At 46.5% G+C, this 16,173-nt stretch overlaps 1 protein-coding gene across 1 annotated transcript; it reads right to left on the bottom strand.

Moving 5' to 3' along the window:
* Nucleotides 1-8,168: 8,168 nt before the first annotated feature.
* Nucleotides 8,169-9,152, bottom strand: LOC131916057 (olfactory receptor 2W3-like). The gene has a single exon (XM_059269362.1). It carries the CDS (start codon nucleotides 9,150-9,152, stop codon nucleotides 8,169-8,171), a length of 984 nt encoding a protein of 327 aa, XP_059125345.1.
* Nucleotides 9,153-16,173: the final 7,021 nt, after the last annotated feature.

The raw sequence follows: 16,173 nt of genomic DNA, 5'->3' as shown, positions 1-16,173 counted from the left end.
ACATCTTTACCACCACCATCACCACCATCACCACCTCCATCATCACCATCATCATCACCATCACCACCATCACCACCACCACCACCACCACCACCCCCCCCACCACCATCATCACCACCATCACCATTACCACCACCATCACCACCATCACCACCACCATCACCATCATCACCACCGCCATCATCACCATCATCACTACCACCACCATCATCACCACCACCACCACCGCCACCACCATGACCATCATCACCACCACCACCACCATCACCACCACCACCACCACCACCATCACCATCATCACCACCACCACCACCATCACCATCACCACCACCACCACCATCATCACCACCATCACCACCACCATCACCATCACCACCACCACCACCACCACCACCACCACCACCACCACCACCATCACCACCATCATCTCACCACCACCATCATCTCATCACCACTACCATTACCATCACCACCATCACCAGTACCATCACTATTACCACCACCATCACCACCACCAACCACCAGCACCATTATCACCACTACCATCACCATCACCACCCTCACCATCATCATCACCACCACACTACCCTACCAAACCTAGCCAGGTCTCTGCATACTGGGCTTTGTGCACTGAAACACAATTAATGAGTGACTTATATAATTGAGACAATAGACAAGGTATTATTTTATTTGTTTTTGCATGTGTGTGTGTGTAAGAGAGAGATAGAATGCGAGTGAGTACACGCCACAGTGCCTGTGTGGAGGTCAGAGGACAACTTTCAGGGGCTGGATCTCCTTCTGCTTTGTTAAGGCGGGGTCTCTTGTCACGTCTGTCACATTGTGTATTTTGCGTTTGCTCACCTGTGAGTTTCTGCATGGCTCTTCTGTCTCTGCCTCACTTCTCACCATAGACTGCCAGAATTACAGATGTGTGCTACTGCACATCTGGAGATTGAACTCAGTTTCCCAGACTTGGACAGCAAGTGCTTTTATTGTCCTCTGAGCCAGCTTCCCAAGTCCAACAGTGAACTTATTTCTGCACTTTTCACTTGCATAAGCCATGTTATCCTCTTCTCGATGGACAAGCTCGTAGAGGTTGATACTGTATCGTAGGGATACTGTGGTTTATCCTCATTTCCCCGGAGGCTATGAAACCATCCTGGTAGGAATTAATACATTCTAAAGAGAGACACGTGACCCTCCCTTCAGCTGTCAGACCACTGGGACAACAAATGCAAAGGACTGGAATTTCCCCACACCTTGACCAGGACTGCTTAGCTCTGCATGCCTCTTGCTCTCTTAAAAGCTAAACTCCATGTCAGGACACTGAAGATGGACTTGGGCACCACTGAGCCTCTTTGTTTCTCTTCACAATGTGACCACATTGAATACATTTTCTGTCTTTGCTTTTTCACTTCTCTCTTGCTCTGGCTAACTGAGAACAGATGGCCAAGCCTGGATTGTCAAGGCTGTCAGAGCTCAGGATTTGACCCTAAAACGTAACGCTATAACAAAGGGAACAGAGGCTAGGTCATTTAGAATATTATGATTGTATCAGAAAGAAAATAAATACTTGTATGCATAGAAAATCAACAGAACCGCCCCGGGGTCTCAGTTAGGTTCCTGAATAAGCCTTTGAAGGTAATAGTCTGTGTGACTATGGTGTAAACACAACAAAGTGCGACTCTCAGAGAAGCCCACACCCATGTGCCTTCCCCAGCACCTTACTTCTCTTAACCCTCACACTTAAGAATCTAAAAATTTGGATAAACCCAACTCTGTCTCTTAGTAACTCATTCTGAAATTCTCTTCTTTGTGAAAGCCAATGATTTAGTTTTACCTGCGTTGAGGTTCCTAAAAGCTGAAGGTACCCCCTCAAACTCAGTGGCTGCTGGTGTCACTGTGGATCCATGTCTTGGTCCCTGCCTATGCTTACAAGCTGACCAAAGTGTGCCCAGAAAAGACCCTGCCACTGCCAGGGGAGCTGTTGACTCTCTTACGAAAGCTGCTGAGTTGAGGCCACTCCCTACTTATGTGGCCCGTGTACACTGGAGGATGAGGAAATAAAGGCTGTGCAGGAAGACTGTGAGGAACACAGGACTCCACATAGGACAGCAGCATCAATGAGGATTGTCACCACTGCTGACAAGTCACGACAGTGCCTAAGCTCTAATTTCCTTTGGATAAGGTGACAATGATTCCTGTCCTCACACATTTTTAAAAGTATATTATTTATTTTGGGGGGCATACACAGAGATCAGAGGACAATCTGTGGGAGGCCGTTCTCTTCTTCTGCAAGTGCTCAGACATCAGTTGGAGGCAAGTAACTTTAAACAAAGGACAGAGCATGTCCCCTCTTCCTGCTTCCTCCAGGTGGCAGTATTGCTTGACATTTTGTGCACAACACTCCTCTGTTAGCGTCCCTCATGGGTTTATGAATCTAAATACTTCTATTCCACTTCTTTTCTGTATGATGAATTGTAGTAAAATTCTTTGCTACTTGGGGATGGAGAGATGATTCAGTGGTTAAGGGCACTTGTTGAAGTGACCGGGCTCAGTTCCTAGCACTCACGTGGCTCACAACTGCTCCTAACTCTATTTCCAGGGGTCCAATATTCTCTTCTGGCCTCTCTGGGCACTGCACAAATGTGGTGCATAGACATACATGCAGCGAAGCACTTACACATAATATAAAATAAAGAAACCTAAAGAGAATATTTTTAAATTATTTCCCACCAAATCCCATTAAGTAGCTAGTAATTAACTCGTTGGCACTTGTATTTACTATCCCATCAAAGCATGCTCTCCTATACTCTGTGTAATGCTCATTTAAATAGCAACTCTTGACCTTCAGGAACAATGTGGGAGATGTTTGACCTGTCCTCACACCTGCCCTCACTCTCTGTATCCAGTAGCTGACCTAGTTTGAAAATTCAGGTGAGTGAAGGACTATGGTGTTCTTGTAGCTGGTGCAAGCCAGATCCCTCCTGTTTTTCACAGAGAACAAGAACATCTTGACGGCCCCAGGCATTCATTATTGCTGTGCCTGGATTATCTAACTATATACTAAAAGATTTCTGTGGAATCATGTGTTGAGACATCTAATGAGAACTATGTCCATCTAATACACCTTTCTTCTCTGCCTTACATCTCAGCTTGAGACTTGGATGCCACAACCTTCTTCAATCATTGGCCCCTCTCCAGAATCATTAGGAAGCAGAAGAACAAATTTGTAAAGTTTCTGGGTTAAATACAAGGTGTGGGGATTTTTCTTTCTAGATATATTATCAGCTCTACCCACATATGCCTCAGCTATGTTTTCTGTAAGTTGAGGATAAGAATATGCCAGACCTGTTATAGGTGTTACAGCTGTTGCTACTGGAGCAGAAGGATGGGAAATGGAAGAACCAATTTTGTGAGGTTGGCTTTTTCTCAGTGCATCTCGGTCCTAAGGCCCATGGGCAAAATGGCTGAGGTGTCAATGCAGGAATCAGACATCTGCTTGTCAGTGGGTATCACCTCATCAAGGTGATGTGGTAACAATTCTCACCATGTAAGGTTCCTGGCCAGAACTGTTACCCCAGAGAAACAACCAGGTAGTCAGTAGACTCCTCCATCATGGAGGCCATGGTGACTGTCCCCCACCCTTAAGATCACCCTGGGAGAAAGTATGGAGAGACACTGATGCTCACAGGCAGCTGTAGTTATTGTCCATTTTTGTGAAAGAAATCACAACTTGCATGCGTTGAATTCCTCCACATGAGGCTTTCCTGTCTGTGGCTGTTGCTGGGTCTGTTGTAGACTCAAGGCACTTGCCTCTTTAAGACCGTGGGAATGAGGCTGAATCAGAAAAAGCCTGGCCTTTTGTGGATGTAGCTTTGAACTTGCTATGTAGTCAGGATGAGCTTGAACTTTTGATCCTCCCGACTTCATCTCCCAAGTGCTAGGATTATAGATTTATACCCACCACCCCTTCCAGGTTTTCAGCCCAGTAGGCAAGCACCCCACCAACTGAACTACATCCCCAGATCAACATTTAATCCCTGAGGAATGAAAGTCAACTTCACACAGATGGGACGGAGAAGTTTAGAACTGGCCATTTTTTAAGTTACACAAACCACAAATTAGCAGAATCTGAACAGGAGGGCCTCTGTCATTGAGTCTAGACATGCTCTAGTTTTATTTGTTACTGTCCTAAAACACTCTGACAAAAAGCAACCTGAGGAGGAAAGGGTTCATTTGGCTTATTTTCACAAGTCACAGGCAATCCATCACTGAGGGAAGTCAAGGCAGGGGCTCAAGCAGGAACCTGATGTCTACATCCGTGGAGGACAGCCACTTGCTGGCTCACTCACAAGCTCACACTTAGCTACTTCTTTATTTAGCCCAGATCCACTTGTCCAAGAAATGGTGCAGTCCACAGTAAGTAGGCTGGGTCCTCCTGAACCAATCAAAACCCGAGACATGCCCACGGGCGAATCTGATCTAGCCAATTCCTCAGTCAGGGGCTCTCTTCTCGGATGACTTTAGGCTGTGTCAAATTGACAATTAAAGCTAAGTAGGACAGGATGGGTTTCTCAAACCCTTTGTTGCTGTCAAGAGTAAGTGAAGCATTCCCCAGCTGGCACTGTCTCCTCCATCAAGTTCACAGGAGTGAGCAGTTGCTCTTTCTTTGCCCTCATTATCTTCATTGGCCATTTCAAGTTGCCAAACCGATTACTGAGAAGATGGATGGAAGCGACTCTCCACGAAGAGGGGCTTATGTTTCTTTTGTACACTTCCTCTGCTCAAGTGCAGCCTGAGAAGTCTCCGATTAGAGGGTCTGCTGAGAGATGCATCTTGTGCTCCCTGGAGGCACAGCCATGACTAGAGGACCTGTGAGGACAGTGTGTGACACACTGCAAGGGCTCATGGAGAGGAGCCACGAGGAGCATGGCAGGATAGACATCACAAAGGATACTTTCCCAACACTTCTCTGCTTTTTCTTGGAAGAAAAGCTGCATGATTTTCCTGGAGGAAAAAAAAAAAAAAGATTCTCCCATGGTCACAGTTTTGGGGCTGGCTCTCCTACACCTGGGCTAACAGTCTTGGCTCTATTGTGCTGCCCTGGTGAGGTGCAGGGCCTGCTCTCCTGAGTGTTGCAGCTGTTGGGGGTCAGGGATGGCTTTTTGACTCCTTTTCTGTTTTGTTTTGTTTTTCAAGACAGGATTTCTCTGTGTAGCCCCAGCTGTCCTGGAACTAGCTCTGTAGACCAGGCTGGCCTCCAACTCACAAAGATCCGCCTGCCTCTGCCTCCTGAGGGCTGGGATTAAAGGCGTGTGCCACCACCGCCCAGCAGCTCTCCCACTCTTATGACCACTGGGCCATCTCTCCCTCATGTCTCCCACCTGCCTCTGGCATTGATGGGTGGGGAGAGGGATGTAGGGAGGGAGGGATTTCTCCTCCCCTGTTCCTGTCACCACAAGATAGGTGAGTAATGGGGTCAGCTTTCCCATAGGCACAGTTTCGGGGCTGGCTCTTCCACACCTGTGCTAACAGTGTTGCCTCAAGTGTGCTGCCCTGATGAGGTGCAGGGCCTGCTCTTCTGAGTGTTGCAGCTGGTGGGGGTCAGGGACAGCTCTCCCACTTGCCTCAGGGGTTGATGGGGGGTGGCAACTCTCTTCTGCCCATTTTGCCACAAGGCAGATGAATAATGGGAACAGCTATCCCATGCTCACGATTTTGCGGCTGGTTCACCCATACCTCCACTAACAGGGTTGGCTCTGTTGTGCTGCCCTGGTGGGGTGCAGGATCTGCTCTCCCAAGTGTTGCAGCTGTCTCTATTTCCCATCTGGAGGATCAACCCTACAGCCACCCAGGCCCAGACTCAGGGTTATGACTTGGCCTGCCCCAACATCTATCCCATCTATGATCTGCTGGAGCACATATATGGACCTAACATGCAGAGCCAAAGCTGCAGGGTCTCCACAACACAGCAGGATGTCCAGGAAGAGTCCTAGTGGGGGCCCAGCATCAAACACATAGTGGAGACCAGGGGCCTTGAACCAGACCAAATGACTCTTTGTAACGAACACTGGCAAGTAGAGATGTATGGACAAGGGGGTATACAGCATGACTTGTTGGGTCACACTGCAGCTTCCATGATGAGATTTTTAATTCCTTCCCTTTTTAAAATTTTTTTCTCATTTTTTTTCTTCCATTTTTTTTTCTATTGAATTTTGTTTTATTCGGGTATGGATGGGGGACAAATGGGACCAAGATACATGATGCAAAAAAACACAGAATAAATACATAAATAAAATAATTTGAAAAACAAAGATTCTCCTCTGCTTCTCTCCTGGAGTTTTGGCAATAGAGTCACAGCTGTGTGCAGTAAGGCAAGCCTTTCCACGTCTTGGGTTGGGAGCAGGTGCTGCTGGGCTTTGCCCTCAGTTGAGTCTACTGTGGGAGTCACAGCAGTCAGGCCAGCCACAAGCAAACACTGAGCTTACACCATAGGAGAGCCCGGCAGGGACTTAATGCACATGGAGGTTTTCTCACAAACCAAATGAAAACAAACCCGAGAAATAACGAAGCCACTTTTCATCTAATGCCCCCATGTTGTTATTGTAGGTCACCTCCCTTTCTGCTTATCCAGAATCTTATGACAGACACGGGGTGAGGGACAGCAAACCAGAGCAAAGAACCAACTCCATTCCACAAAGGGCTTTAGCTGGGAATTTTGGAAATATAAAACATCAAACTATGCTGAAGTTGATGCTGAGCGGTGGACATGGAGAGACACTTTGTTCCTATGAATAAAACACCTGGGATGCCATTCAGAAAACCCGGGTTGGCAAATGGCTCAGTGGGTAAAGGTGCTTGCTGCCAAGGCTCTTGACTTGATTTGGAGCTCCTGGACCTGTATGGTTAAAGGAGAGAACTGATTCCTGCAAGTAGTCCTCTAACCTCCACACATGTACTGTGAAACATGCAGACCAACACACACACACACACACACACACACACACACACACACACACACTAAATAAACGAATAAAAATGTAATAAAAAAGAAATGAAAAAATAAGCAAGTGAAATACAGTTCTAAGGAAAGTCACATCCTCCTTGACACCAAGGGACACGCTGGTGGGAAGTTCCCTTTACTGTTTTCCTGGTTGCATTACTTACCTTTCCATTGCTGTGCCTAAGTCACTTAGTGATGATAAAGAAGGCATGCCCGGAGGCTCAGGGTTTCAGATGATTCTGTCCGTCCTGTCAGGAAGGCTTGGCTGAGCTGCTCCCCTCGCCTAACATCTGGGAAACATCTGGGAGATGTGGCCTCCTGTTTGTTTCCTCTTTCCTAGTCCTGTTGATCTGTCTGGGGCCCGGAGCCAATCGGACAGTGCTACCCACTTTCAGGGTGGGTCTTCCCCCTCAGGGAAGCCTCTGCAAACACTCTCACTGACCCACTCTGACCCCCTTGGTTTCCTGTGTGATTCTAAACCTAGTCACACTGACAAGGGAGGTGAATGAGCATACTCTGCTGCACTTATTCATGGAACATGACAGGACAGGATGGAAGGGCTGGGTGACCGGCAACATTCGGCTCACTCCTAAAGCAGATGATTTGGGACCTTACACAGGATTCTAGCCCAGAAGATGTAAATCATGGAGAGCTGCAGACTAGAGTTGATCAGACCTGGTACTGCCAACGCTACCCAAGGCCTTGCATGGAGTGACGTCCAGACCAGAGCTGCCCGACCCTCCCATACCCCTGAAACTAGCATAGGGACACGTGTGGGGACAGGACAGCACAGATGCTTATGCCCTAAACCAGAAGGCCTGCTCCCGCCGTCACTCTCCCCTATTGTCTGTCAACAATGCATCGAAGGCACCTGCTGTCCCCTTACCTTACCCTGAGAGCACATTTCACCACATATAACACCTATAAGATATTGTGAGGACAAACAGTCAACCATAAAGAAGAAATTTAAAACACATGCCATCCTCATGCCTACCAAATCCCAGAACTCTTCAAGAATCCAATAACACGCCTGCTTTCTCTCTGCCACAGGGCAGCCCGAATTTCCCCCAAATCACTGTGGAACGTTTTTCTCAGCTCCTTTCTTTCTCATTAAAATGTTTGCCTAAGAGCTTGCCATCCGTCTCAGTTTTCATTGCCAGTCTCACCAAGACAGCTTCCCTCTGGTCTGCCTGGAACCAGCCCTTACTTCCCTTCTCTCTCTGCTACCCAGCAGCAGCCTCCTGAGCGCCCCCTTCACCTCCTTGTTCCTGAGGGTGTAGATCAGAGGGTTGAGGAGAGGGGTGACGATGTTGTAGAAGAGGGTGAGGAACTTGCCCTGGTCCTGGGAGGAGCTGTTCCCCGGTTGCATGTACATGTAGATGATATTTCCGTAGAAAAGCGAGACCACGGTGAGGTGCGAGCCACAGGTGTTGAAGGCCTTTTGCCGCCCTGCAGCGGAGCGGATTTGCAGCACGGCCCTCACGATGTAGCCATAGGAGACCAAGATGAACACCAGGGGAGACAGCACGATGCCTATCGCCAGAACGAAGACTGTGCCTTCTACTGCAGCCGTGTTGATGCAGGCCATCCTGATGAGGGCGGGCATTTCACAGAGGAAGTGGTCCACCCTGCGTCGCCCGCAGCGGGGTAAGCTGAGGGTCACTGGAGACATGGCCAAAGAATTGGCTACCCCACAGCTCCAGGCCACTGAGACCAGGCCCACGCAGAGCTTGGGGCTCATGATGACCATGTAGTGCAGGGGCTTGCAGACGGCCACAAAGCGGTCATAGGCCATGACAGCTAGCAGCAGGCACTCCACACCCCCCAGGCCCAGGAACAGGACCAGCTGCAGAGCACAGCCCACATAGCTGATGGTCTTGTCCTGCCCACTGAGGTTGTAGAGCAGCTGTGGGATGGAGCTGCTAGTGAAGCTGAGGTCCAGGAAGGACAGGTGTGTGAGGAAGAAGTACATGGGGGTGTGCAGGTGCGGGTCCAGCCTCGACACCAGGATGATGGTGCTGTTGCCCAGCAGGGTCAGGAGGTAGGCAGGCAGGATGACCGCAAAGAGGACCCTCTCCAGCTGGGGCCGGTCAGAGAAGCCTACAAGGATGAAATGGCTGAAGGTGCTGTCGTTGGCTGTGCCCATCTCTACTACACCTGAGGAAGAAGACATGGATACTGACAATAATCAGAGTTGACAGTGATTCTGTAGCTGGAGTTTTTTCTCCGAGTCCCGCCAAGCCCCAGCAGTCCGACAGCCACTTATAAAATAAACACACAGACGCTTATATTATTTACAAACTGTATGGCCATGGCAGGCTTTTCATTAACTGTTTTTATATTTTAAATTAACCCATTTTTATAAATCTATACCTTGCCACGTGGCTCGTGGCTTCCCGGCATCTTTACATGTTGCTTGTCATGGTGGCAGCTGGCAGTGCCTCTCTGACTCAGCCTTTTACTTCTCAGAATTCTCCTCTCTCTTTGTCCTGCCTATACTTTCTGTCTGGCCACTGGCCAATCAGTGTTTTATTTATATAGAACGATATCCACAGCATGCTTCTATCATTTATTACTCATTTAGTTACAACAATGATGTAGACAATATTGACAGACAAGGAAACTGAGTCATGCATGCAGCAAGCCATTTGTCCTGAGTAGAAACAGGATGGAGTTGGTTTTGAACCCAGCAATTGCCCCACTCACTCTATCCTACCTCCAGTTCCATGAACTGAGAGATGAATTGTGTTGTGACCTAACTTCTGATTCTCTCGAGACCCATGATCCCAAGCTCCTCTCCAAATACTCGGAGCACAAAATATAGTCCCAAATAATCAACCAATGGGATTTGAAGATGCCCAGCACAGCTGACTGGACACTTGGATATCACTCACCTGAACTCACGTGGGTTCACTGACACAAAGTCATTTTTAAAAATAAATATGTTGGATTTTTTCTGGAGATTTCCCATAATTTGGTAATTCAAGGACAGAATGGTGTTACCTAACAATATCTTTACGAATTTTAAGTTTGGAATGTTACAAATATATAAACTATATGTAGACATTATGCACTTTATAACTTACTGCAAAACATAAAGAAATCTATTATAAGCAAAGTCTGTCAAAAGTGATAGGAACAAAGGCCATCTGGAGTATTATTCCCGGCAGAGAAGAGCTTAAACAAACATGGAGGTGAAGCACGAGGCCATTTCTGGGTCAAGTGAACCGGGGTCTGTGGCTCTGCTTCAATATTTCAGTCGTTCTTGCTGCTACTGCTGTGAGCTAAAGGGCCCAGAATCCACCCCGAACACCAGCCATCTAGAATTCGATAGCTAACCTTCTCCAAGTATTGTGTGGTATCAAAAAGTGACTCAGCTCCTCATACATTTTTCTCTCTGCACTACAGAGACACTCGAAATACTCTCTAGCCGACTGTCACTGTTATCCACACGTCTCTGGACAGTCGCAGGGTACCAGTAGTTATTTTAGAGTGTAGTCAAATGTTTTACCCAGATTTTCAGCAGTGAAGGTGGTGGACAACCTAGCTGGGTCCAACTATTTATTTGGGATGCTTTTGATTCCCAAAGCGCATTCTGACCTGACTATTATTGCTTAGGTAATTTTAGATATCTGAGTAGGAAAATGGCGTAGGAGACAATATGTCATCAGTGAAAGGGCATATTTATAAAACCTCTTTCTGGGCCTGCTGCTCAAGTAACATGGTGCTTGTTTTTCCTTCGAAGTATGTGGGAAATGTTGCTTAAAGAGAAACTGAATCCCAGTTTAAGGACTTTTATTAAAAAAATTACATTTTGTGTGTGTGTGTGTGTATGTGTGTGTGTGAAAGAGAGAGAGAGAGAGGGAGAGAGAGAGAGAGAGAGAGAGAGAGAGAGAGAGAGAGAGAGAGAGAGCTTACCTTTGGAGGCCCGAGGATAACTTTCAGCAATCAGTTCTCCCCTTCCATTATGTGAGTTTAGGGGATCCGATTTAGGTCATCAGACTTGGTGACAGGATCCTTCACCCACTGTGTCTTCTTGCCAGCCAGAACAAGAAATAGAGAAGGCCCAGTGCCCAGGTTCCCATCCTGCTGGGAGAAGACCAGCTGACCCATCTCACAGCTAAATAGCACATTGGTATTCCCTGGCCCCTGTTTCATTTTTTCTATGAAAACTGTAACACATTGCAGGAAAGGCAGAGAGGAAGGAAGGTTCTTTCTCTCCCAGGTTCATAAAAGTGTAAATAAACCCAATTTCTCTACCAATTTCCCTTCCCTAAGTTCTTTGGCATGCAGGAAAGCTGAGGTGGCCTGCATGCCCTGCACCAGTGCCGCATGGGGACATGAGCCCATTCATGCATTCTTGATGGGAGTTTAAGTTGAAATCATAGTCTTGAAGAGATCACTACTTCTGTGTATATACATCTCAATATTGTACATGTTGTTTTAATAGAACAAACATGTTTCTTTTACAGCATTTAAAATTAAGTGCCTCCTCTTTGCCCCATTCATCTCATGGGTAGGAATTCATCCTGCATTCTCCCTCAGTCAGAGGATGCTCACCCTCCACACCATCTCCACAGTATCAAAACAGGCAGGTGATCCCCGGAAACAGTGTGTTTATAGTTAGTGACATTAGTTATTTCACAGACAATGCTGTTATGAATGAGAAGCGAGCAATTACTAAATCAAAATAAGCATAGACATGTGATGTCAACTGAAATTTTGTCCACGCACATACAGTCAGTTCAAATATGTAGAGACAGAACGTGGATCTGGGGCTCACTTTTACCACGCTTGCCTAGCATACATGAAGCCGGAGTTTTATCTCCGGCACTGTGGAATCTGTGGAAACTGAGTGTGATGGTGAATTCCTGCAGTTCCAGTCCTTGGGAAACAGAGGTGGGAGGAGGATTAGGAGTTTGAGGCCGTCTTTGGCTACACACAGGTTCAGGGCTATCCTCAGCTACACAACAACACAAAATGTATGGTGAGAACACACACATAACTAAATAATAAGTTAAATAATAATACTCTTTTTCTTAAAACAGGGTCTCACTATGTAGCCCTGGCTGGCCTAGAACTCACTATGGAGACCAGGTTGTCCTCAAACTCATAGAGATCTTCCTGCCTCTACCTCTGGAGTACTGGGATTAAAGGTATGTACCACCATGCCTGGCAATAAATATTTTTTTAATCACTCATTGACATATTTTCTAAGTATCATATTCCATTTGTATGCTTCATTGCATATTTCTCTCTAATATGTAACTCATGGTTATTGGTTAATGAAGATACATCAGTATATTCATGTTTTAGATTTCTGGTCCTCAGTCATCGATGAGAATGTTTCTCATGTTTAAAAGTCACTTGTTTGTAAACCATTTGTTTTCCTATAAGTCACTTCTTTATTTCTCATTTTGTTGTAGGTTTTTCTTACCAGTTTTTTTTTGGGGGGGGGAAAGGCTGTAAAAATGGATCGCTCTTATTTCATACCTCACCCTACTACTGTATCATTTCCAGATATTTGTTCTATTTTAAGAAAAGTACACATATAAGTGTGTGTGTGTGTGTGTCTGTGTGTGTGTGTCTGTGTCTGTGTGTGTGTCTGTGTGTCTGTGTGTCTGTTTAGGTGCCTGCAGAGGTCAGAAAGGGACACCAGATCCACTGGAGCTGTAGCTATAGGTGGTTGTGAGCTTCCTGATGTGGGTGCTGGGAACCTAACCCAAGTTCGCTGCAAGAGTAGTTCTCTTAACCACTGAGCCATCTCTCCTGCCCTATGAGTGATAAAATGTTAACCCATCTTTTTATTTTTGGCACTATCTTCTCAGAGATCATGACCTCAACTCTCTTTTGCTTTCTTCTAAACACTAACAGAAAGAGAAGAGAGACTAGGAAGGGAGATAGAAGAGGCTAAAGGCACAGACAGCTGAAAGGGTCTCCAGTCACTATAACAACAACACAGTGCTTCGAAGGATTTCATAGTGTTTGACTCAGGAATCTGGAGAAGTCAGAGAACGGGGCGTTGGGAACTGAGAAAACAAGTTCCAGCATATGAAGGACTTGGGTCTGATTTTCAGGACAGCCTGAGTTCCAATGTCCTTCCTAATATTCATTCTCTTGACTGAAACAGTCAAGCACGACTTTACCCTTGCTGTGGGATGTCTTTCTGTATGCTGTGAATATGTGCTGCTCTGATTAGTTGATAAATAAAGTTGCATTGACCTATGGCAAGGCATCTTAGAGGCAGGCGGAAATCCAAGCAGACAGATAGGAAGAGAAAGGAGAGGGGAGAGAGCCAGCCACCACCGAAGGAACAGTGTGCCAGCAGACTGGTAAGCCGTGGAACACGTGGCAAAACATAGATTAATAAATGGGTTAATTTTAGATTCAAGGTTTAGCTAGCAAGAAGCCTGCCATAGGCCATGCAATTGGTAATTAATATTAAGCATCTGAATGATTATTCTATAAGCGGCTGAGGGACCGCACGGCCGGGTGATACTGGAGAAACCTTCCAGCTACATACCCCGGGAAGGTTCGGTGTCTTTTTATGTTCATGTCTAGAGGGGATGTTTACACTTGTGGCTCCCATGGTATCAGCTCTTAAAATGTTGTCTCACTCACCCTCTTTAAAAAATTCAGGAGACTCTCATGCAAGGCCAGAAACCATTACTGGAATCCCCAGATTTTGCATAAAACACTATTGCAAATTTGATTCTACTGAGCTGTTGATTTTTCTAATACGAGAATTTCATCTCTCTCCCTAAAACAAAACAAACAGACATAAGACAGGGGTGCCATCTCCTTGCAGCAGCTTCCCACTGGCACTGGCCTCTCTCTGAGAAAGGGGTTCCTAAGGGGTACATAGCGCCTTTGCTGTCTGAAAGGCTCTAGGAAGGGTCTGCCCCCTTACTCTTTCTGGGCCCAGGACATTAGCATTTGGTCCAGGATTTCAGTTCCCTATGCAAGTACCTCTTGTCCAGAACCAGTATAACTGTTGCCTTATTGATAAGACTCTAGACAAAAAAAAAAAAAAAAAAAAAAAGGAAATGAAAAGGACTATTTAAGGCCATCCCTTCCCAGACCAATTGAAAGTCTAACGCTTGTCTATGCCTGCTTCATGGTGAAAATGTTATGACCCATGACTGACGAGACCTTTCTGATGTTGACCTGGGTGCCTCCGACATCTGGAGACCCCTCTGAGACATATGAACACTACCATGGTAACCTCTTCTGAGACAAGGAGCACATTCAGTTAGTAAACCACTTTACAAATGGCTTAATTAGTGGTTGTTAACACCTTTGATGTAGAAAACAGGGCTTCCCTTGTCCCAGCAAAACTGAGACCTCCTAAGACAAGGAGAAAAATCTTGTTTCACCCTCAGGGAAGCAAGCCTGAAGCCAAAGTAGAAAGGACACACAACACTCCCGAGGACATGATAAGAAGAGGGGGAAGTTGTCCCCTCAATGAGAGATGTGCTCCTGGACCTGGAAGGCTCTCCCAGGACAGCTGCTTACAGGCCCTCACTGCTAAGCCTGTCTGCTCAGAAAGAGTACATTTTTTTACTTTTCTATTTCCTCTCTCCAGGTACTTGTCAAAATCCATTCTTGTCCTTTGAACACACCCCCAACCCCAACTCATGCAGCTGGTCAGACTCCATTGCTGATACTGTTGCTTCCCTGACTTCTAATTCCTCCCTCCCTCCCTCCCTCCCTCCCTCCCTCCCTCCCTCCCTCCCTCCCTCCCTCCATCCCTCCCTCCCTCCCTTTCTTCTCTCTTTCCTTCTCTCCCTCCTTCCTTCTTTCTGTCCCTTCCCCGCAGCTGCTGAGATCTCCAGCTTTCCTGCCCTTTGGTTTCTTAAACTCTAATAAAGTAAAATTGTCCTTGAGTTTTCTTCTGGGTCCATTTTTAAATTCTTTTTTATCTACAAGGCTGACGATCTGCAAAAGGGACCCTAGGTGTCTCAGTGACGTTAAACCAATTAGATACTTTTTCATGCACCAAGCAGAGTTTCCTATGTTGGGGTAGCCTGAGACAGGCACATCCTTCGGTCTTTCACATCTGGACACAGAGCAGGCAGCTGCTCATGGATTAACTCTTCTGCAGCAGGTGTGTTTTCTTGTCTTGGATAAATACGTTCTCTTTCTCTTCCTGACTCAGAGGGAAACACCATAGGTAGGAGCAGACACTAACTTGGCGCCCCGGATTCTCCCTAGATGGTGAGGAGACAGGTGGAAAGGCCAAGAGGAAGCTGAAGATGGCCGCTTTTAGACCTTGTGACAGGGCGTTGAGGACAGCAAAGCTGTCCACCTGCACCGAGGGGCCCTTTCCCTGCGAAACAGCTCTGTAACTTGTGGTTGGGAGCATAAGCAGACAGTGTGTCACACCGGTGTTACCTATGGGTGCCGATGGGTCAGACAGTGGGGACCTGCTGCCCCCATGTGTACCCATCCATCTCAGAAGTGACTGTACTTGATAGGAGTCAAGACTGCATGGCTTTGCCAGATCCTAGAGGGCTGGCAGTATTCAGAAGAAACTATTTTAGTTTATTTGAAACTTAATTAAAACTTTGAAAACAAATTTATTTTATCGTTTAGAAGACTAAAGATCTTGCCTCCCCCCACTTCCCAGTTTGAATATAATAACAGTATGATGGGTACTGGATTATGTTCTCAGAGCAAGGGGTCTGGGTCATCACAAATTCCCAATGAGGAACCAATATACGTTTTATTGCTGTTTTGGGGTTGGGGGACCCAAGTAAAACTCAAATCTCAGATCTCATTTTTATCTGACAAAACTCAGTTTTCTTTTCCCAACAAACTAGTTCCGATACTAAGACACAGCAAAAAGCTCGTGTATTCTGTGTCCACTCAGTGCTTTTATAGCCAATCCTGTACAGTTAAGCAACGCAATGTGTGTCCCTGTGCTGCTGCTGTCCTCTGGGTGAGTCTGTGCTTCTCATTGCCCCATCCCCCAGGACTGGCACAAGCTAGGTGAGTGCTCTTCCACTGAGCTAAGCCCAACTTTGTTTCACAAACCAGGGAGAAGTGCGGATCTCTGAGATCAGCTCTCAGATTCCCAATCTACTCACCATGGTACTTGGATGCTGCTGGTGCCACTGTGCACCCCAATGCAGAAGGTGTGGCCCTGCACAGGTGATCTAGGCCAG

The sequence above is a fragment of the Peromyscus eremicus genome, chromosome 8a (assembly GCF_949786415.1).
Source record: "Peromyscus eremicus chromosome 8a, PerEre_H2_v1, whole genome shotgun sequence".
NCBI lineage: Eukaryota > Metazoa > Chordata > Mammalia > Rodentia > Cricetidae > Peromyscus > Peromyscus eremicus.
The sequence above is the reverse complement of the archived record's forward strand: the minus strand, read 5'-3'. Positions and strand labels throughout refer to the sequence as shown.